The sequence below is a fragment of the Lithobates pipiens genome, unplaced genomic scaffold (assembly GCF_037356315.1).
Source record: "Lithobates pipiens isolate NorthernLeopardFrog02 unplaced genomic scaffold, aLitPip1_a1.2 Scaffold_8, whole genome shotgun sequence".
Taxonomy (NCBI): domain Eukaryota; kingdom Metazoa; phylum Chordata; class Amphibia; order Anura; family Ranidae; genus Lithobates; species Lithobates pipiens.
Genome location: NW_027507903.1, coordinates 606,991,190 through 607,013,613, shown reverse-complemented (window position 1 = coordinate 607,013,613; position 22,424 = coordinate 606,991,190). Strand labels below are relative to the sequence as shown.

Below are 22,424 nucleotides of genomic sequence, written 5' to 3'. Positions count from 1 at the left end.
GCTGTACTCGCATTGCTACGGAGATCGGATGTGATTTGCGGTGCAAATCACATCCGGATCTCCCCCCGCAGCAGTGTGAACCCAGCCTTAAAGAGGCATGGTGCTGTTTCTTCTCACCATCTTTAAAGTGATTGTAAATGATCACCCTGTAAAACCACCCATTCATTTCAAAATATGAAATGAAAGGCAGAACATTTGTATATATATTTAAAAAATATTATAAATTCTTTGTTTCCCCTTTTTTTTTATAAGTGATCATATTTCCTCTGTTCTCAACTGTATAAGAGGGGGGGGGGGGGGCGAGGGGAGAAACAGCAGCACATTGGTCTTCCCAGTATAAGTAAAAGAGGGTTGTTTGTCAGGACAAATCTGATCATTAGGGGAGAGCAGGCTGAGTTCCCAGCACAGCTAGAGAACTGACCACGGTATGTTCTGCTACTTAGCGTGGTCAGTTTTTAATAGAAAAGCAGAGGGACTGACAGGAACTTTAGGGATTTCACACAAAGGAAGCAATACATAGATAACAGGAGACTTTTTCATGCAAGGACATGGTACAGCAGCCACATATCAGGAATATGAAATGTTGGGTTTACATATTCTTTAATACTTGCCTGTGAGATTGCCAGACCATTACCGACCTGGATTGACCTGGCTACCCTCTTGCTTGCTGCTGCCTAGACCTTTGCTCAGATCCAGTGCCAGGACAAGGTCATCTAGAGCCCAGGGCAAACATGCCAATTTGTGCCCCCCCCCCCCCCCCCAAGTTGTATGAGCATTATATAAATCCCTCAAATCTCCACTGCTAGCACACCTCCCTAAATTTGCCCTCCTCAAACAATTCCTACCCTCTGCCACCCCCATACTCCCCTTCTCAACACAAATTCCCTCCCCCCAATCTCCTTGTGATGCCCCTCCACTTCATATGATACCTACAGTGCCCAGGGCAGTCGCCTCTCCTGCACACACCTTGTCCCAACCATGCTCAGATCTGACTACTTTCTCGCCTGCCTTGACCCTTGCTTGGACGTGACTGCTCTATTGTCTGCAGCTCTGCGAACAGTCTCTGCACCATAGCCCCTCCGTTCCAGCCAACCAGTGGGATCATCTGGCGACAGTTTGCAGCAAAGTAGTCTAGTAGTCTCTGGCCCAACTCAGCCTTTAGGCACTTTGGTGAAAACCAACTGTTGGTAAGACCCTGCACCTTGGGTGAGCCCAGGTCACCTGCAAGGGGGCACCGTAACACATTAGACTTTTTACACACAAAATAAAAACTTGACAGGAGTTCTAATTCTTCCACACTCCACCAATTACACAAAAATATGGCTAAACATACACTTTAACCGACCAAAAGTGAGCAAATAAAAGAAGTTCTTTGTTGATTGGCTCTACAGTCCTTGGGATCCATTACTGTTCTATTTCCCCTCTCTCTTCTATTCCTTCACTCTACCCTTTTATCTCTTTCTCCTTTTAATTATGTGTTGTTGACTGATGTACAACCTAGCAATATAGATGAAGACCCCTGGCAAGGGTGGGGCCCTAATTTGGATTCCTAGTGATCCAATAAATGTGTAGCACCCTCTAGTGTACTGCTAGAATAACGCAGGCAAATTTATGTTTGACTTATGGTAAAATGAATCTTAATCTGAGTCAGGGTTTACTGCAGGTCAGGCTGGATGACTCACAGAGGCAGGTGGTCTCCTGGGTCTGGAAGTTTGGAGAAATTTCTAGAAGTTAGTAGGCAGAGGCCAGGCGGGTTGATCTGCATACATGAGGGAACCTGGACACCAGGTGTACTGTCCTGGCAGGGTGGCTAGGTCAGCTCTTAAGTATGCATGAGTCTTGCCAGCAGGAAAGTCAGGTGAAAGATGGAATGCAGAGGAGACTGCCAGTGGCTTAGGAGGGCTTGCTTGGGAAGATCCTGACAGCAGTGCAGTTTGAAAGGTATCTTGCCTAAGAAGCAGCAGGGAGGACATTGTAAGTACATCAGCACATCCGGGGACTCACAAGGGGAGAGACTGCCACATGTAGGAAGCCTTTCAGGAGGACAGCGTTGTGCTTAACCCTTTCTATCCCTTGCCCTAGGAGATCTTCAGAACAGCCAGGTGAGCTGGTAGAGAAGCAGTTACCAGCAGCCCCTGTATGTCTAGTGCTACATATGTGACTTTTGCATCACCATATTACCACAGCCCACTCGGAACATCTTGCTTTTGCGTTATTTTGGCATATCGTTATATTGTTCTGATGGGACAATGTTCAGTTACCATCTGGCTAGCTTTGTAGGATGGTTTTCTTTGTTCTGAATGGCTTTATATACAATTCTAATACAAATATTTAAAGTAAAAAAGAGGTTCCTTACTAGGGTTTACATACACTTTAAACATACCCTCATTCCCCATAGAAAGAATGAGCCACAAACAGAACATTTTTGGTTAAACAACATTTATTTTAATATTTATGTTGTGGGAATAGGAGGAGGGGGAATTGAGGGTGGTAAAAAGGAGAGAGGGGGGGGGAATTTATCCTATTGCCCCTGGCCACACTCACCCCCTCCCTCCTCATGAGACATTGTGGGCGAACCGGGCAATCAGGCACAAGAGGAAAAGGGACCAGGGTAGAGACATCTCTGCGGGGTATGTGCCTTATTGCCCAAGCTGGTCGCAGCTACGTCATGGCTGGTCCCATGCAGGGATTGGTTAGAAGGGGCAAGGGACAAAATGGCGCCTCTCTTGCTATTACAGTCATGGAGTGGTGTAGGGGTTTTCGGGATTTGACACAGCTACTCCCACCAAGATACCCTTTTTTGACCTTATCGAGTAGCAGCGGGGCAACAGCTATGACGCCCTTTCGTTGGATTATCTGCCAGTGGGGTATACAGAAGCAGAAGCCAACGCCACCCTAAGTGCCACTTCCCTCCTAAGTGGCAAGAGGTGGTAGGGAATCAAATCTGCCCTTCGTTTCGGCCTGCACTGATCCCCAAGTCACACACAGCCAGCTCACACTCTTATCTCTCCCGGCCAGCTCCCTCTGCTATCCCTGCGCCTTCTGGCGATTCTGCCTCCTGCAAGGCACGCCAGAGGATTACCACAGTCAAAGTGGGAGAACAAGGGGGCTGCAGAGTCGTTTTTAGCCCACTTCCTTACACTACGTCCCTCCAGAGTAGTGGTTGAAGGAAGGGCACCACATAACCAACTCATATGACCCCCCCAAAACAAAAAACAAAAAAAAGAGAATGCTTTTGAGCAGAGTAATCAGGGAAAATATGGCAGCACAGATCATTTGTCTTGTACTTGTGCCCCCGTCTTTTAGGAAATCTATAAGAAGAGGAGACACATGGGCATACAGAAAGGGAAAAGGGGGAATACAGAGGATTTATATTTATATATATATATATCTTTTTTTTTTTTTTTTTTTTTACACACATACATACTGTACACACGCACACACACACCATCCTCCTCCATTAAATCCTCAACTGCCACTCTTGCTGAATTGACAAAAATTAATTAAAAAACGAAAAACAGAAAAAAAAGACGGACTTGTTTCAGTAGGGGGTGAATAAAGACCAGTTCTGGGAAGAAATTGCCCCTCCCTCCCCCCTCGGGGGGTTTATAAACAGCACGGACACACAGCTTCACGGGAAACAAGGGGAACAAAAAAACCTGCACACGGACAAATTAAATATTATATATATATGTGTGTGTGTGTGTATATAAGTTAGAGGGTCCTTCAGTCAATGGGTATTTACAGGGGAGAGTAAGGAGGGAGAGAGCTTTTGCACAATTAATGGGGGCAGGGGTCCCCACTTCCCTATGTCAGAAAGGGGAGGGGGGAGAGGCAGGAGGGGGGAGTTTTATGTAGAAGTTTTTTTTTTTGTCTGGTCCCAGCTGGGGTAGATGACAGATCCGGCGAAGGGAAGAAAAAGAGACAGAGAGACGGGGAGATAGTGTGACTCTGTCCTTAGGTGCTGAAATAAACTGCGGGGGACAAAAAAGCAGAAATGTTGGGATACAGAGGAGAGATGAAACATTGGGGTGGAAGCACGAAAAGGATAAGTACCAGGAGACATAATGAGCCCAAGTAATAGAAAAAAATGACAGACACAGGGATGAGTAAACCAAAATGAATGAGGGACAGGAACAAGGGTCAGCAACAAAAGAAAAGGTGAAGAACAAAGAAATGGAAAAAGATATGGAACAGACATAAAGAAGACCAGAAAAAGACAAAAGATCAGAGTGGAGGGAAAGGAGAACAGGGTGAGCAAGAGCAAACACAAAGACAAGGTGAACGGGAACACAGAAGTAATGAGGAAAGGTGAAGAGCAATCGGGGACAAACAACAGACAAGATAAAGGACAGAGAAAGACCCAAAATTAATAGAAAGAAACATAATTAACAGAAAACATTGAGGACAGCAAAAGACCCGGGATGAGCAGGAACAAACATGAAGAACAGGCAAAATGGAAGAAAGAAGAAGACACAGGATGAGAAGGAAAAAATATAAAGAACAAGATGAAGGACAGAAGAGGATCCAGGATGAGCAGGAACAAACATGAAGAACAGGCAAAATGGAAGAAAGAAGAAGACACAGGATGAGAAGGAAAAAATATAAAGAACAAGATGAAGGACAGAAGAGGATCCAGGATGAGCAGGAACGAACATGAAGAACAGGCAAGATGGAGGACAGAAGAAGACACAGGATGAGCAGGAACGAACAGGAAGAACAGGCAAGATGGAGGACAGAAGAAGACACAGGATGAGCAGGAACGAACATGAAGAACAGGCAAGATGGAGGACAGAAGAAGACACAGGATGAGCAGGAACGAACATGAAGAACAGGCAAGATGGAGGACAGAAGAAGACACAGGATGAGCAGGAACAAACATGAAGAACAGGAAAAATGGAAGAAAGAAGAAGACACAGGATGAGAAGGAAAAAATATTAAGAACAAGATGGAGAACAGAAGAAGACATAGGATGAGCAGGAACGAACATGAAGAACATGCATGTTGGAGGACAGAAGAAGACACAGGATGAGCAGGAACGAACATGAAGAACATGCATGTTGGAGGACAGAAGAAGACACAGGATGAGCAGGAACGAACATGAAGAACATGCATGTTGGAGGACAGAAGAAGACACAGGATGAGCAGGAACAAACATGAAGAACATGCATGTTGAAGGACAGAAGAAGACACAGGATGAGCAGGAACAAACATGAAGAACATGCATGTTGAAGGACAGAAGAAGACACAGGATGAGCAGGAACAAACATGAAGAACATGCATGTTGAAGGACAGAAGAAGAAACAGGATGAGCAGCAAAAAATATCAAGAACAAGATGAAGAACAGAGGGAGGCCCAGGAACAAGAACAAGGTTGAAGAACAAACAAGATGGAGGTTTGGAAGACAAAGGGGGGATACACGACCATCGGGAGGAGGGTGAGAAATAAAAAGGATCACAGAGAATCACGAATTACAGACAGACAAGCCCAGATGGAGTAAGACAATTAGGGATGAGAGTGAAGAATGAACAGGTTTTAGGACAAGCATTAATATTAGTGAAGGTAGAAGGCAAGTGGAAGACCCAGGATTAGTATAAAATGGAAGAACAAACCAAAACAAAGGACACAAGAAAAAAAAAAACAGGATTAGCAGGAATAAGGGTGAAGAACAGACAGTAGTGAAAGACAAGGGATGTGGATAAAGAAAAGACAAGATGGTGCAATAAAGGGCAAGTAACAAGAGTGAAGAACAGCACAAGATGGAGTAGTAGGAAATAAGGGATGAGGGTGAAGAACAGACAAGATGGAGGATGAGAAGAAAACCAGCAATAAATGTAAAAAACAAGACCAAGATGGAGGACAAGGTGTGTGATACGTACAGTAGATGCAAGGATGGGATGGGCACAGCAGGGGAACATTGGGAGAAAGAAGCGAGAGAAAAAGAAGAGGTTAGTATAGTCAGCCATCTGTATACAGCACAGATAACAAGCAGCACATATATATATATATATACATATAAAACACATAGACTAAAAACATTGACACACAACAGGACAATAACTCACCAATAATTATGATGAGGATGATGGCGCATATCACTCCCATGATGATCATCATCTGAGGAGAGAAAAACACAAAGAGTGAGATGGAGAAGAGAGAGATGGTTTAATGATATGTCACATTAAGTCACATTTTGCAAAACACCACCTATGTAACTGTAAAAGACACATTACCACCACCAACGTTCATTAAATACAAAAGCCAAAAACATACTCACAAATAGTGATGGACGAACGTTTCGCCCGGCGGTCGTTTCGCGGCGAATTTCCGACTTTCGCCGTCCGCGGGTTCGAACGCCTTTTTCCGTCGTTCGCCCCGGCGGACTTACGTGTTTAATGTATACAAGAACTTTAACCTTTCGTGACACGTTTATCATGTGTTACAGGACAACCAATTGAGACATGACAGCTCATGGACACTTGGACATTCCCCCTAACCTATAAATACACCCGATCCGGTGGCCATTTTACATTCTTTCTTCTGTCACTGTAGGGAAAGGATCCTGTGTGGAGTAGGGACAGAGAAAACGCTAGCTATTTGGTACACAAAAGTTCTTTTCAGGACTGGTATAGGTGTTAGGTCAGCAGCCTGAGTTTCTTTTGTCAGTTTAGATAAAGGGACAGAGCGCTGTATGCTGCTATTTTAGGGACAGCTCAGCCAGATTAGTCTTTCTTCATCATCATCATCATCATCATCATTAGCTGTTACTATCAGGTCCACAAAAGAGCTGTTCCAGCTAATCGTTCCAGCCTACTCTTTTTTGCCAATTTGTATAGGGACAGGCAGGAAGCAGTGTGTCAGGCAGTGAGGATAATTTTAAAGACTTGCTGTTACTATTAGTTCCACAAAGGTTCTTTTCAGGACTGGTATCAGTGGTACGGTAATAGGCTTGTACACGTATAATATTCTTTCTTCCAAATATAGAAAGAATATTATACTTGACTGCTGCCCTTCTGCTGCAGTCTGCTAATCATTCACAACTCACTTGTTCCACAAAGCTCTTTATCAGGACTGGTAACTTGGTCTGTCTAGGGTGCTACGGTACATAGGCTTGGGTGCGGTACAGTCTGCTGTTCTGTAAGGACCGCTATCGGTCCACAATACATAGGGTTGCCGTGCACTACTGCTGACCGCTGCCCTATACTGCAGCAGTCCTTCAGCGGTATAGGGACTGACGCACAGTCTGCTAAACACTAATACACAACCTGCTTGGTCCACAAAAGTTCTTATAAGGACTGGTAACTTGGTATAGGGTGCTACGGTACATAGGCCTGAGTGCGTTACAGTCTGCTGTTCTGTAAGGACCGCTATCGGTCCACAATACATAGGGTTGACGTGCACTACTGCTGACCGCTGCCCTATACTGCAGCAGTCCTTCAGCGGTATAGGGACTGACGCACAGTCTGCTAAACACTAACACACAACCTGCTTGGTCCACAAAAGTTCTTATAAGGACTGGTAACTTGGTATAGGGTGCTACGGTACATAGGCCTGAGTGCAGTACAGTCTGCTGTTCTGTAAGGACTGCTATCGGTCCACAATACATAGGGTTGCCGTGCACTACTGCTGACCGCTGCCCTATACTGCAGCAGTCCTTCAGCGGTATAGGGACTGACGCACAGTCTGCTAAACACTAATACACAACCTGCTTGGTCCACAAAAGTTCTTATAAGGACTGGTAACTTGGTATAGGGTGCTACGGTACATAGGCCTGAGTGCAGTACAGTCTGCTGTTCTGTAAGGACCGCTATCGGTCCACAATACATAGGGTTGCCGTGCACTACTGCTGACCGCTGCCCTATACTGCAGCAGTCCTTCATTGGTATAGGGACTGACGTACAGTCTGCTAATCACTAACACACAACCTGCTTGGTCCACAAAAGTTCTTATAAGGACTGGTAACTTGGTATAGGGTGCTACGGTACATAGGCCTGAGTGCAGTACAGTCTGCTGTTCTGTAAGGACTGCTATCGGTCCACAATACATAGGGTTGCCGTGCACTACTGCTGACCGCTGCCCTATACTGCAGCAGTCCTTCAGCGGTATAGGGACTGACGCACAGTCTGCTAAACACTAATACACAACCTGCTTGGTCCACAAAAGTTCTTATAAGGACTGGTAACTTGGTATAGGGTGCTACGGTACATAGGCCTGAGTGCAGTACAGTCTGCTGTTCTGTAAGGACCGCTATCGGTCCACAATACATAGGGTTGCCGTGCACTACTGCTGACCGCTGCCCTATACTGCAGCAGTCCTTCATTGGTATAGGGACTGACGTACAGTCTGCTAATCACTAACACACAACCTGCTTGGTCCACAAAAGTTCTTATAAGGACTGGTAACTTGGTATAGGGTGCTACGGTACATAGGCCTGAGTGCAGTACAGTCTGCTGTTCTGTAAGGACTGCTATCGGTCCACAATACATAGGGTTGCCGTGCACTACTGCTGACCGCTGCCCTATACTGCAGCAGTCCTTCAGCGGTATAGGGACTGACGCACAGTCTGCTAAACACTAACACACAACCTGCTTGGTCCACAAAAGTTTTTATAAGGACTGGTAACTTGGTATAGGGTGCTACGGTACATAGGCCTGAGTGCAGTACAGTCTGCTGTTCTGTAAGGACCGCTATCGGTCCACAATACATAGGGTTGACGTGCACTACTGCTGACCGCTGCCCTATACTGCAGCAGTCCTTCAGCGGTATAGGGACTAAGAGTTTTGTCACAGGGTGATTTAAAAAATGACAGGCAGAGGAAGAGGCAGGCCCTTCCGCAGGGGTGGTAGGGGTAGGGCAGGAGCAACAGCCTTGAGCCAAAGTGGGAAGTTGCAGAAGGTGCGTTCAATTACTTTAAAGGACGCACCAGACTTGGTTGAGTGGCTCACTCAGCCTTATTCTTCTGCACCCTCCTCATCCTCTCGATCTGCACCCTCTTCTTCACTCTCTGCTATGTGCACCCCCAAAGACACTACCACCAACAACACCATCACCACCACATACCTTCCGCTTGAGTGCAAATGGGGGCCTTCATGCTCCAGTGTTTTAATAGGGACCCCCGTATAAAAAGCATGAGGGTCAAGGACCAGTACTGGGTGGCAACGTACTTAGATCCCCGGTACAAACACAAAATGGCGGAAATGTTACCGCCGTCGCAGAGGGCTGTCAGAATGCAGCACTTCCAGGCCTTGCTTCGAGAAATGCTGCATTCTGCTTTTGCGTGCGCTGGCAGAGGAGCAATTCCCACTCCCAGAGAAGGATTTGCGGGTACCAATCCAACAGCGCCTGCAAGAAGAGGCCGGTTTGAAGATGTGTTGGTGACTTCGGATATGAGGTCATTCTTTCAGCCGACCCATCGACAGGTGTCATCCGGATCCAGCATCAGGGAACGCCTAGACCGTCAGGTGTCCGACTACATTGGGTTAACGGCCGATGTGGACGCTCTGAGGAGTGATGAACCCCTAGACTACTGGGTGGGCAGGCTTGACCTCTGGCCAGAGCTTGCCCAATTTGCAATCGAACTGTTGGCTTGCCCCTCATCCAGTGTCCTGTCCGAAAGGACGTTCAGCGCAGCAGGGGGGATTGTGACCGATAAGCGTACTCGCCTAGCTCACGACAGTGTTAACTACCTCACATTTCTAAAAATGAATGAGGCATGGATCTCGGAGGAATTCAACACATGTGATCAGTAGACCATGTATATGTCTATAAACAATTTTTGGAATCAAGCACACAGACCTTCTTAATTCATTTGGCTCACTTCCCTGACCCAAAAAAGCACACCGTACTATATGCCCCTACCCTCCTCTTTGAAGAGGTTGAGCGGTGTCATATTTCTACTGGGGCTGCTTATTATGAGGGGTTCCCACCATCCCTGTGCTGTGCTGACTTCCTCCTGGGTGTTCTTATTATGAGGGGCTCCCACCATCCCTGTGCTGTGCTGACTTCCTCCTGGGGGTTCTTATTATGAGGGGATCACACCATCCCTGTGCTGTGCTGACTTCCTCCTGGGGCTGCTTACGGTGCTGCTGTCAGCGCTGTATGTCACGGAGCTGCTGTCAGCGCTGTATGTCACGGAGCTGCTGTCAGCGCTGTATGTCACGGAGCTGCTGTCAGCGCTGTATGTCACGGAGCTGCTGTCAGCGCTGTATGTCACGGAGCTGCTGTCAGCGCTGTATGTCACGGAGCTGCTGTCAGCGCTGTATGTCACGGAGCTGCTGTCAGCGCTGTATGTCACGGAGCTGCTGTCAGCGCTGTATGTCACGGTGCTGCTGTCAGCGCTGTATGTCACGGAGCTGCTGTCAGCGCTGTATGTCACGGAGCTGCTGTCAGTGCTGTATGTCACGGAGCTGCTGTCAGCGCTGTATGTCACGGAGCTGCTGTCAGCGCTGTATGTCACGGAGCTGCTGTCAGCGCTGTATGTCACGGTGCTGCTGTCAGCGCTGTATGTCACGGAGCTGCTGTCAGCGCTGTATGTCACGGAGCTGCTGTCAGTGCTGTATGTCACGGAGCTGCTGTCAGCGCTGTATGTCACGGAGCTGCTGTCAGCGCTGTATGTCACGGAGCTGCTGTCAGCGCTGTATGTCACGGTGCTGCTGTCAGCGCTGTATGTCACGGAGCTGCTGTCAGCGCTGTATGTCACGGAGCTGCTGTCAGCGCTGTATGTCACGGAGCTGCTGTCAGCGCTGTATGTCACGGAGCTGCTGTCAGCGCTGTATGTCACGGAGCTGCTGTCAGCGCTGTATGTCACGGTGCTGATGTCAGTGCTCTGTATTACGGTGCTGCTGTCAGTGCTCTGTATCTCCTGCACCCTCTTGTTTGCCTACCCTGGTCCCTGACCTTCCCTCTCCTCCATTGCCTTCATTAGCTCCATAGTCCTGAATTGTCAGAACAATTTCCCAAATAAAAAAAAAATGCTTGTAGTTATCGATCCCAAATTCACCTCATACATGTATTATGCTATTGTCCAGGTGGTGGGACTACGTGCTACCCCCTAATAATTACCCCGTGGCCGCAAATTCGACCTAAAGGTTTGCGAAATTCGCCTCCCATTGAAGTCAATGGAGCCCGCGGCGAACGGTCGTTTTCGCGAACGTTTGTGTCCGTTCGCGTTTCGCGTTCGCGAAACGTCCCGTCGGAAGTTCGTCCATCACTACTCACAAACATGAGAAGGAACAAACATTTCAAAACAATTCCAGCTTTAGGTAATGCTGAATTTGCTGTGGTTGGAATACTAATGTGTTTCGGGGGGACATGCCCCCTTTTTCAGAGCTAAACCAACCTGGTGCAGTTCCACAATTGAAATTTTCACATATTACGAGGAACCTCCCTTTCCAAAATGACCAGGGTGCAGCTGATAAGCCACTTGGAACTGCACAAGGTTGGTTTAGCCCTGAATAAGGGGACATGTCCCCCTGAAACGTGTCAACCTTTCAACCGCTGGAGCTGGAGTTGTGTTTTGAAAAGCTTGCTCCTTCTCATGTTTATGAGTATGTTTTTGGCTTTTGTATGTAATAAAAGTTGGTGGTGGTAACGCACTACGAGGGGTGCTTTAAATACATCAGCCAGGTGCCGAATCCGTAGTACAGTTGTGCAATTCTCACTAGGGAGCTGGATGTATTTCCCTCAAGATTTCCAAGTCAGGAGTATCTCAGATGCTTTCTGGGGAACACGACAAGCATTACTGTGCTTCCCCAAGCAGGGAAGCATTATCTCACTGTCACATAGTAGGCCCAATTTGATCCATACCACTACCCAGACTTTCACAGGACTGTTGTGGTCCCCGGGGGGAAGAATCCATACACTCTTTTAAAGACCCCTTCCAAACTCACCTTGAGGTTCTTCCACCAGTACTTGCGTTTGAGTTTGGCCGCGCTGGTTTCAAACTGCGAGGCTCCGGCCTGCAGAGCGTCCGCACGGTCATCCAATTCGGACAGCTTCTGATCTCTTTCCAACACCTTGTCTACGTTGACGCGCATTATATCCACAACCTGCGGGGCAGGAGGAAAAGACACTGAAGATACACACACCTACTACTGGATTACTATGGCTTTATGTCTTGTCTTCTCTACTCACCTCATCGACCTGTGCCTGGGTTTGCTGAAGCCTTCTGTTGCTGGTGAGGTTGGGGGGAGCTGGGGGTGCTCCTCCTTCTCCAGGGGCAGCGGGAGGGCCGGCAGCTGGGGCAGACCTGAAAGATAGATGGTACTGGTCAGAGTCTATATGGGACAGTTTTCTTGGATTCCAAGTTAAACTAATTGTAAGGGAGCACTACACTGACTTCCAATGTAAGGGAGCACTACACTGACCTCCAATGTGAGGGAGCACTACACTGACTTCCAATGTGAGGGAGCACTACACTGACCTCCAATGTGAGGGAGCACTACACTGACCTCCAATGTGAGGGAGCACTACACTGACCTCCAATGTGAGGGAGCACTACACTGACTTCCAATGTGAGGGAGCACTACACTGACCTCCAATGTGAGGGAGCACTACACTGACCTCCAATGTGAGGGAGCACTACACTGACTTCCAATGTGAGGGAGCACTACACTGACCTCCAATGTGAGGGAGCACTACACTGACCTCCAATGTGAGGGAGCACTACACTGACCTCCAATGTGAGGGAGCACTACACTGACCTCCAATGTGAGGGGGCACTACACTGACCTCCAATGTGAGGGGGCACTACACTGACCTCCAATGTAAGGGGGCACTACACTGACCTCCAATGTGAGGGAGCACTACACGGACCTCCAATGTGAGGGAGTACTACACTGACTTCCAATGTGAGGGGGCACTACACTGACCTCCAATGTGAGGGAGCACTACACTGACCTCCAATGTGAGGGAGCACTACACTGACCTCCAATGTGAGGGAGCACTACACTGACCTCCAATGTGAGGGAGCACTACACTGACTTCCAATGTGAGGGGGCACTACACTGATCTCAAAAGTGGAGGAGCATTACACTGACCTCCAAAGTGAGGGAGCACTACACTGACCTCCAATGTGAGGGAGCACTACACTGAACTCCAATGTGAGGGAGCACTACACTGACTTCCAATGTGAGGGAGCACTACACTGACCTCCAATGTGAGGGAGCACTACACTGACCTCCAATGTGAGGGAGCACTACACTGACCTCCAATGTGAGGGAGCACTACACTGAACTCCAATGTGAGGGAGCACTACACTGACTTCCAATGTGAGGGGGCACTACACTGATCTCAAAAGTGGAGGAGCATTACACTGACCTCCAAAGTGAGGGAGCACTACACTGACCTCAATGTGAGGGGGCACTACACTGACCTCAATGTGAGGGGGCACTTCACTGACCTCCAATGTGAGGGGGCCCTGCACTGACCTCCAATGTGAGGGAGCACTACACTGACCTCCAATGTGAGGGGGCACTACACTGACCTCCAATGTGAGGGAGCACTACACTGACCTCCAATGTAAGGGGGCATTACACTAATCTCCAATGTGAGGAAGCACTAAACTGACCTCCAATGTGAGGGCCACTACACCGACCTCCAATGTGAGGGGGCACTACACTGACCTCCAATGTGAGGGAGCACTACACTGATCTCCAAAGTGAGGGAGCACTACACTGACCTCCAATGTGAGGGGGCACTACACTGACCTCCAATGTGAGGGGGCACTACACTGATCTCCAAAGTGAGGGAGCACTACACTGACCTCCAATGTGAGGGGGCACTACACTGACCTCCAATGTGAGGGGGCACTACACTGATCTCCAAAGTGAGGGAGCACTACACTGACCTCCAATGTGAGGGGGCACTACACTGACCTCCAATGTGAGGGGGCACTACACTAATCTCCAATGTGAGGAAGCACTAAACTGACCTCCAATGTGGGGGCCACTACACCGACCTCCAATGTGAGGGGGCACTACACTGATCTCCAAAGTGAGGGAGCACTACACTGACCTCCAATGTGAGGGGGCACTACACTGACCTCCAATGTGAGGGGCCACTACACTGACTTCCAATGTGAGGGGCCACTACACCGACCTCCAATGTGAGGGGGCACTACACTGATCTCCAAAGTGAGGGAGCACTACACTGACCTCCAATGTGAGGGGGCACTACACTGACCTCCAATGTGAGGGAGCACTACACTGACTTCCAATGTGAGGGAGCACTACACTGACCTCCAATGTAAGGGGGCACTACACTGATCTCCAATGTGAGGGGCCACTACACTGACCTCCAATGTGAGGGAGCACTACACTGACTTCCAATGTGAGGGGCCACTACACTGACCTCCAATGTAAGGGGGCACTACACTGATCTCCAATGTGAGGGGCCACTACACTGACCTCCAATGTGAGGGAGCACTACACTGATATCCAATGTGAGGGGCCACTACACTGACCTCCAATGTGAGGGGCCACTACACTGACCTCCAATGTGAGGGGCCACTACACTGACCTCCAATGTGAGGGAGCACTACACTGACTTCCAATGTGAGGGAGCACTACACTGACCTCCAATGTGAGGGGCCACTACACTGACCTCCAATGTGAGGGAGCACTACACTGACCTCCAATGTGAGGGGCCACTACACTGACCTCCAATGTGAGGGAGCACTACACTGACTTCCAATGTGAGGGAGCACTACACTGACCTCCAATGTAAGGGGGCACTACACTGATCTCCAATGTGAGGGGGCACCACACTGACCTCCAATGTGAGGGAGCACTACACTGACCTCCAATGTGAGGGGGCACTACACTGATCTCCAATGTGAGGGAGCACTACACTGACCTCCAATGTGGGGGGCACTACACTGACCTCCAATGTGAGGGGGCACCACACTGACCTCCAATGTGAGGGAGAACTACACTGACTTCCAATGTGAGGGAGCACTACACTGATCTCCAATGTGAGGGAGCACTACACTGACCTCCAATGTGGGGGGCACTACACTGACCTCCAATGTGAGGGGGCACCACACTGACCTCCAATTTTGAAAATAAAACAATATTTTTTACTTTCTGCTATAAAATATATCCCATAAAAAAATTCAAAAATCAAATTTCTTCCTCAATTTGGGCCAATATGTATTCTGCTACATATTTTTGGTTTAAAAAAAAAAAAACAATATTCGTATAATGATTGCTTTGCACAAAACCATAGGATATATTTATGGAATTTTAATCTTTTTTTTTAACAGTAATGACGGCGATCAGCGACTTATAGCGGGACTACGATATTTTGTGGCAGACAAATTGGACACTAAGTGACACTTTTTGGGAAATAGTGACACTAATACAGCTAAAAATATGCACTGTCACTGTACTAATGACACTGGCTGGGAAGGGGTTAACATCAGGGGTGGTCAAAGGGTTAACTGTGGGCCTAGCCAGTGTTTGTGTGCTGTGTGGGATGTGCTTTTACTAGGGGAAGGCATGGATCCACGTTCCTGCTTTGCAAAGACACAGGATCAATGCCTTCCATACTGACAGAACGGCGATCTGTCTTGTTTACATATGCAGATTTCAGTTCTCTCTCTCTCTGGCTGATGATCGATGAGTCCGGGGCATCCGCTGTGCACAATCAACCCAGAAGAGCGGGATCATGTATATATATATATATATATATATATATATATATCTATATATATATATATATATATATATATGTGATCCTGAACACAGTGGCCGCCCTGTAGCAGTAAAGCTACAATAGGGGGTTGTAAAGGGGTTAAGTATTCTTTGGTTTATTTCCTATTCTAATATCTCAACTTACTGCACATGCTAGCTTGTGATTCAGAAGTACTAGACAGACAGACAAGACCAGGCAACTAGCATTTTAAGAACAAGACCAGCGAATAAAGCATATATATTTGTCTCCTAAAGGGTGAACTTTAAACCAGGGTGGATTTGATTTAAATCAACTTGATTTGAATCATCATTTTTAATTAGCAACTGTCCCCCCCTGTCCCTTTGGGGCTCCTCCTCTGACCTGCTGTTAACTCACCGACAGTCCCATTCACTTTAATGGGACGGCTGGTGATGCAGCAGGGACACAAAAAGGTGAGGGACGTGGCGGCAGCAGGTGAGTGGACGCCCGCTAACAGGCGCTGCCATGATGGATCTGAAATGACAGGTGCTCTTTAAATGTAAGGACTTATTCTTGCTGGTACTTAGAATCTTTCATATTTGCAAACAAAATGAAGGTTTCCTATTTAGAATAATAAGCTGTCAGGTTAGTAAAACATCGATATCAGAACCAATTCAATCATACAGTTTGTAGTGTACATAGATATGGGATAAAAGGATATTCCTGAACTTTGTTTTATCTCATGGTTACTGTGAAATTGTGTGAATGCATCAGTGCAGTGCATGTTATCTCAGCTGGCAGAGCTTGGATTCATTGAATGAGTTTACCAAAAACATAAATATTGCAGAATATACAGCCTCATGCTACATAACCATGCTCCATTTCATGCTGAATAAACTCAATGTATCTTAAAGTGGAGTTCCACGCAAAAATGGAACTTCCGCTTATCAGAATCCTCCCCCCCTCCGGTGTCACATTTGGCACCTTTCAGGGGAGAGCAAATACCTGTCTAATACAGGTGTTATGCTCCCACTTCCGGACATAGATACCTGCCCCACCCACGGGTATCTATGCCACTTCCTGTCCAGCCTAGGGTTGCCACCTTTTCTTCAAGTCAAACCCGAACACTTTAGCAGTGCACAGCAATTTTTTTTTATAGTATAAACTATACATATATTTTGCTACTAAAAAACATTTGTAATCATTTGAAGTTAATAAAAAGAGTTCCCTTTTTACATCAGAGTCCACAGAGTTCCTCTTTACATCTGAATTCGCAGAGTTCCCTTTCACTGTAAGCGGGGGGAGGGGGGGGGGCTTTTCAGACTCTGATGTAAGGGAGAACTCTGGGGACTCTGACATAAGGGGTGTGCTGGGGACCCTGATCTAAGGGGGAACACTGAGAACTCTGATGTACGGAGAGGACTCTGATGTAAGGGGAAAGACTGTGGCCTCTGGTGTAAAGGGAAACTCTGATATCAGGGGTGCTCTGAGAACCCTGATTTGCCTTAGTGTACTTACTCAGAGGCAAGAGAGTGAAGGGGGGAGACTTTAATCACAGATGGATGGATGGTGAGATGGATGGTGAGCTCAGTCACCTCTTGACAGTCAGCACCTTTCTGGCCCAAATTTCCCTTTTCTGAGGCACAGTGCCAGGGATTGGAGTGTGGGCAGACAAAGAGGGGTAGGGGTGGGGGGGGGAAGAGGTTCAGATCGAGCCCTCTCTCCTTTCCCGTCTGTATGTGTTTGGGGGGGGGGGGGGGGGGTTGTTAATGTTGGCTTTGGGGAGTGTGAAAGAGAGTAACAGACACTTTCAGCTTAGACAACTGCAGCCAGCAAACCTGCTGGGAAGCCATAGGCCAGTCTAAATAACATGTCCGGGTTGCAGACAGTCTGAAACCCGGACACATGATTCCAAACCCGAACTGTCCGGGTGAATCCTGGACAGGTGGCAACCCTAGTCCCGCCCCCCCCCCCCGCTGTTTTCTGGGAGACACACGGGTCCCAGGAGACCGCAGGGACCAGCTGGAACGCGTGACGCGAGTCACACATGCGCAGTAGGGAACCAGGAAGTGATTCCCTTACTGAAAATGGCGGCGGCAGCACCCGAGAGCCAAGGGACACAACGGCTTTGGGTGCCGACGTCGTGGGCGCCCTGGACAGGTAAGTGTCCATATTTTAAAAGTCAGCAGCTCAAGTATTTGTAGCTGCTGACTTAAAAAAAAAAAAAAAAATTGACGGAGCTCCGCTTTAAATAGAAAACTATTTTTTACATAGATTTTTACTCCAAAAGTATTTTATTAAAATTTATATATATAAAAAAAAAAAATAATCTGATTTAAAATAAAACATCTGATTTTATTTTTTTTTTTAAATCATTGTTTTGTATCCACCGTGCTTTAAACTTAAATCTTTAAAAAGAAGTCAGCAGATTTCTATGGTCACAAAAACAACAATTCTGCCACCTAGAGGTCTTCTCTTCTTTCCCTACAATTATTACAGTGAGCATGAAAATAGAGTTTGTGTGTCAAAGGCATCAATGGAAAATGCCAAAGGCTCCATAATCAAGAGCTCAGGTCAGATAGTAAAGATAAGGGCACATTAACATGTCTGTGGTGTGTTGCCAAGTGTAATGCATTGAAATGAATAGGAAGGCAGTCTTTTCAATATGATTATAAGTATATAAGAAGTATTATTTTACTGAAAGGGTAGTTAATGATTGGAATAAACTACCAACAGTAGACATGTGCATTCGTCTTGTTCTGAATTATTTTTTGATGAATTTCAACAAATTCGTTAATTCGGAAACATCCAAATTAATCAAAATCCCATTTTACAAATTTTTCTGAATATTCAAAAATTCATAAATTGGAATATTCGAAAATTCGTAAATTCATGAATTCGAAATTCGAGAATCCGAAAATTCGAAAATATGAAATAATACCTAACTATTAAATTCTAGGTATTGGAATTTCCTTTCAAATTTGGCAGTTAGTGAACGTAACAAATACAAATTTATCCAAAGTTCCGAATTATCCGAAATAACGAATGCCGTATCTAAACAAATGGAACGTAATGAATTAATAATAATAATAATAATAATAAATAACAATAATAATAATACTTTTTTTTTTAAATGATTTATTATTAATTCGTTCCGTTCCATTTGTTTAGATGAGACATTCGTTATTTTAGGTAATTTGTAACTTGGGATAAATTCGTGTTCATTGCATCCACTAACAACCAAATTTGAAAAGAAATTCCAATACCTATAGTTTAATAGTTAGTTATTATTAGTTAGTTAGTTATTCTTTAGAATTTTTGTTCTTTAGAATTTTCTTTCTTATTTTTGGATTTTAGAATTGATGAATTTACAAATTTTAGAATTTACACATTTTGGATTTACAAATTTACGAATTACGATCATAACGAATGACCCGCAAAATAAAAAACAAAACAAAAAAAAAACGAATGAAACGAAAACTAACAAATTTTTTGGCAGTGCACATATCTAACCAACAGAGGTAGTCAGACAGCCAACAGTAAATGGCTGCAAATAAGCTTGAGATAAAGATAGATCTATAGTCTGTCTATTTATTTATTTATTTTCATTAACCTTGTGCCCACTTGTGCCACCTGCCAGTGCCACCTACCAGTGCCCACCAGTGCTGCCTACCAGTGCCCATCAGCGCCTCCTACCAGTGCCCACCAGCGCCACCTACCAGTGCCACCTATCAGTGATCACAGTGCCACCTATCAATGTCACCAATCAGTGCCGCCCATCAGTGTCACCTACCAGTGCCCATCAGTGGCACCTATCCATGCCCATGAGTGCCATCTATCAATGGTACCTATCAGTAACACCTATCAGTGCCCATCAGTGCTACCCATTAGTGCCATCTTATCAGTGCCCATCAGTGCCACCCATTAGTGCCACCCATCAATGCCATCTTATCAGTGGCCATTAATGCCACCTTATCTGTGGCCATCAGTGTCGCCTTATCTGTGCCTATCAGTGCCACTTTATCTGTGCCCATCAGTGGCACCTTATCTGTGCCCATCAGTGACACCTTATCTGTGCCTATCAGTGCCACTTTATCTGTGCCCATCAGTGGCACCTTATCTGTGCCCATCAGTGACACCTTATCTGTGCCTATCAGTGACACTTTATCTGTGCCCATCAGTGCCGTGTTATCTGTGCCTATCAGTGCCCATCAGTGCAACCTATCAGTGCCCACTAGTGCCACCTCATCAGCACATATTAATGAAGGAGAAAAATTACCTGTTTGCAAAATTTTAGGGCCAGTTCACACCAGACGCAGTTCCGTTCAGTTCCCTGTGCTTTTTTTTTCTGCACTAAAAATGCATGCACAGTGTTTTCCATGTATTCCAATGGCTCTAGTTCACACCATGCAGTCAGTTTCTGGTCAGTTTCCGGTCAGTTTCTGGTACAGAATCTGACCGGAACTGACTGTATTGGTGTAGAAAAAACGGAACTGCATGGAACTGCATGGAACTCCATGGAACTCCATGGAACTGCATGGAGCTGCATGGAACTCCATGGAACTCCATGGAACTGCATGGAGCTGCATGGAACTGCATGGAGCTGCATGGAACTCCATGGAACTGCATGGAACTGCATCTGGTGTGAACTGGCCCTTATAACAAACTATGACACATGATTTTTTTTTTCAAAATTTGAAAAAATTGTTGTGTATTTAGCAAAAAATAAAACCCTCAGCTGTGATTAAATACCACCAAAAGAAAGCTCTATCTGTGTTGTAAAAATGATAAAAATTTCATTTGGGTAAACTATAGCATGACCGTGTAATTGTCACTCAAAGAATGAGAGCGCTGAAAGCTGAAAATTGGTCTGGGCAGGAGGGGGGTTTAGGTGCCCGGTAAGAGAGGCATCTGAGCCATGTGTGTGACATTTGGGGTTTTTAGTACAATAAAGGATGCTGAGCACCATATTGGGTAAAGAAATATCCTCCACAGCAGGATGAGCCCTATATAGGCGCTCTGTCCATATATTAATCGGGATAATCCGGCTATATTTAAACACAGAGTTATATTGGCGCTGTAATCTGCCAGGTGTAATTAGACGTTGTACATGGAGGGCCCGGCGCAGTGAGTCAGGAGCATGCGCTGCGGATTTCCAGGCATGTGGTGTATCGCATAGCGTCATAGATGAGGATAACATGAGTCGCCCTCCCTCTTCCCTAAATCCCCATCTGCACCCCCGGCTCCACCCAGAGTTTTCATTAACCACTTCAGCCCCGGAAGATTTTACCCCCCTTCCTGACCAGAGCACTTTTTGCGATTCGGCACTTCGTTGCTTTAACTGACAATTGCGCGGCCGTGCGACGTGGCACCCAAACAAAATTGACGTCCTTTTTTTCCCCCCACAAATAGAGCTTTCTTATGGTGGTATTTGATCACCTCTGCGGTTTTTATTTTTTGCGCTATAAACAAAAAAAGAGCGACAATTTTGAAAAAAAAAAAAAAACATTTTATTTTTGCTATAATAAATATCCTCAAAAAATATATAAAAAACTATTTTCTTTCTCAGTTTAGGCCGATATGTATTTCTCTACATATTTTTGGTAAAAAAAAAATAAAAAAATCGCAATAAGCGTATATTTGTGGAAAAGTCTACAAAATAGAGGATAGATTTATGGCATTTATATTATTTGATTTTTTTTTAGTAGTAATGGCGGCGATCTGTGATTTTTATCATGACTGCGACATTATGGCGGACACATCGGACACTTTTGACACTATTTTGGGACCAGAGTCATACGCATCAATTACAAAAAATTGGCAGAAGTTCGAACTTTTCACTATTTTGCCCGAAATTTCAAAAGAAAGTTTTGGCTGGAGTTGGGCTTTTACCCTTTTGCTGCTGGAGAAACAAAATTGTTACCCCAGTTCCACTGCCAATATGAAAGTCCACGAGCTGTGATTGGTGCTCTAGCCAGGACGTTCAGGCCCCAAATACAATACTTGGATCAAAAAGGGCTGGCAATTCAGATGCTCTTGAATAAAAGCCCTTTATTGGTTACATGGGTACACGGGTACAGGCTATACACTGACGTGTTTCGTCTAAGGAGCCTTCCGAGCCCTTTTTGATTCAAAAACTTTTGCTGCTGGAGCCATTGTCGCAATTTATTTATTTTTTTTTTTTTTCTGCACACATGTCAAACTGACACAATTTAGGCCTAAAGATTATTTAGTGTGTTCTATTTATTAAACCTTCGTTGGAAAAATGCCACACATTTCTCATACGTTCAGGTTGCATGAATATTCCCTTTATTTTCTGAAATGGATAATTTGCTAAAATTGTCAGCTCCCTCTAGTGGCCAAAACGCAGTATATTTTCTCATTGCTGTCGGTGTTAAAGCGGAGGTCCACCCTAAAGTGGACCTTCCGCTCATCGGAACCCTCCCCCCCTCCGGTGCCACAATCGGCACCTTTCAGAGGGGAGGGGGGTGCAGTTACCTGGATAATCCAGGTAACTGCACCCACTTCCGGGATAGCTCTCTGCGGAAAGGGGCATAACTTACGCCCCTTTCCGCAAGTGCCCGCCCCCTTCAGCAAGTGCCCCGCTGCCTGCTGGGAAACACACAGCTCCCAGAGGCAGCGGGGACCGTCCGGATTGCGCCGCGCGGCTCGCGCATGTGCAGTAGGGAACCGGGAAATGAAGCCGAAAGGCTCCATTTCCTGATTCCCATACCCAAGATGGCGGCGGCAGGACCCGCCAGACGAGCGAGCGA

General features: G+C 46.2%; 1 protein-coding gene across 2 annotated transcripts in view; it reads right to left on the bottom strand.

Annotated features, from left to right (window-relative positions):
• Positions 1–2,422: 2,422 nt before the first annotated feature.
• Positions 2,423–22,424, bottom strand: part of VAMP2 (vesicle associated membrane protein 2) — a 70,175-nt gene continuing 50,173 nt past the window's right edge. For both annotated transcript variants that reach the window (XM_077470604.1, XM_077470605.1), the window contains exons 2-5: positions 12,133–12,247; positions 11,889–12,047; positions 6,066–6,117; positions 2,423–3,974 (exon numbers count right to left, since the gene is read on the bottom strand). In XM_077470604.1, coding sequence (XP_077326730.1) covers positions 3,958–3,974; positions 6,066–6,117; positions 11,889–12,047; positions 12,133–12,247 — 343 coding nt within the window. In that variant the 3' untranslated portion in view covers positions 2,423–3,957. The remainder of the gene's footprint in view (positions 3,975–6,065; positions 6,118–11,888; positions 12,048–12,132; positions 12,248–22,424) is intronic.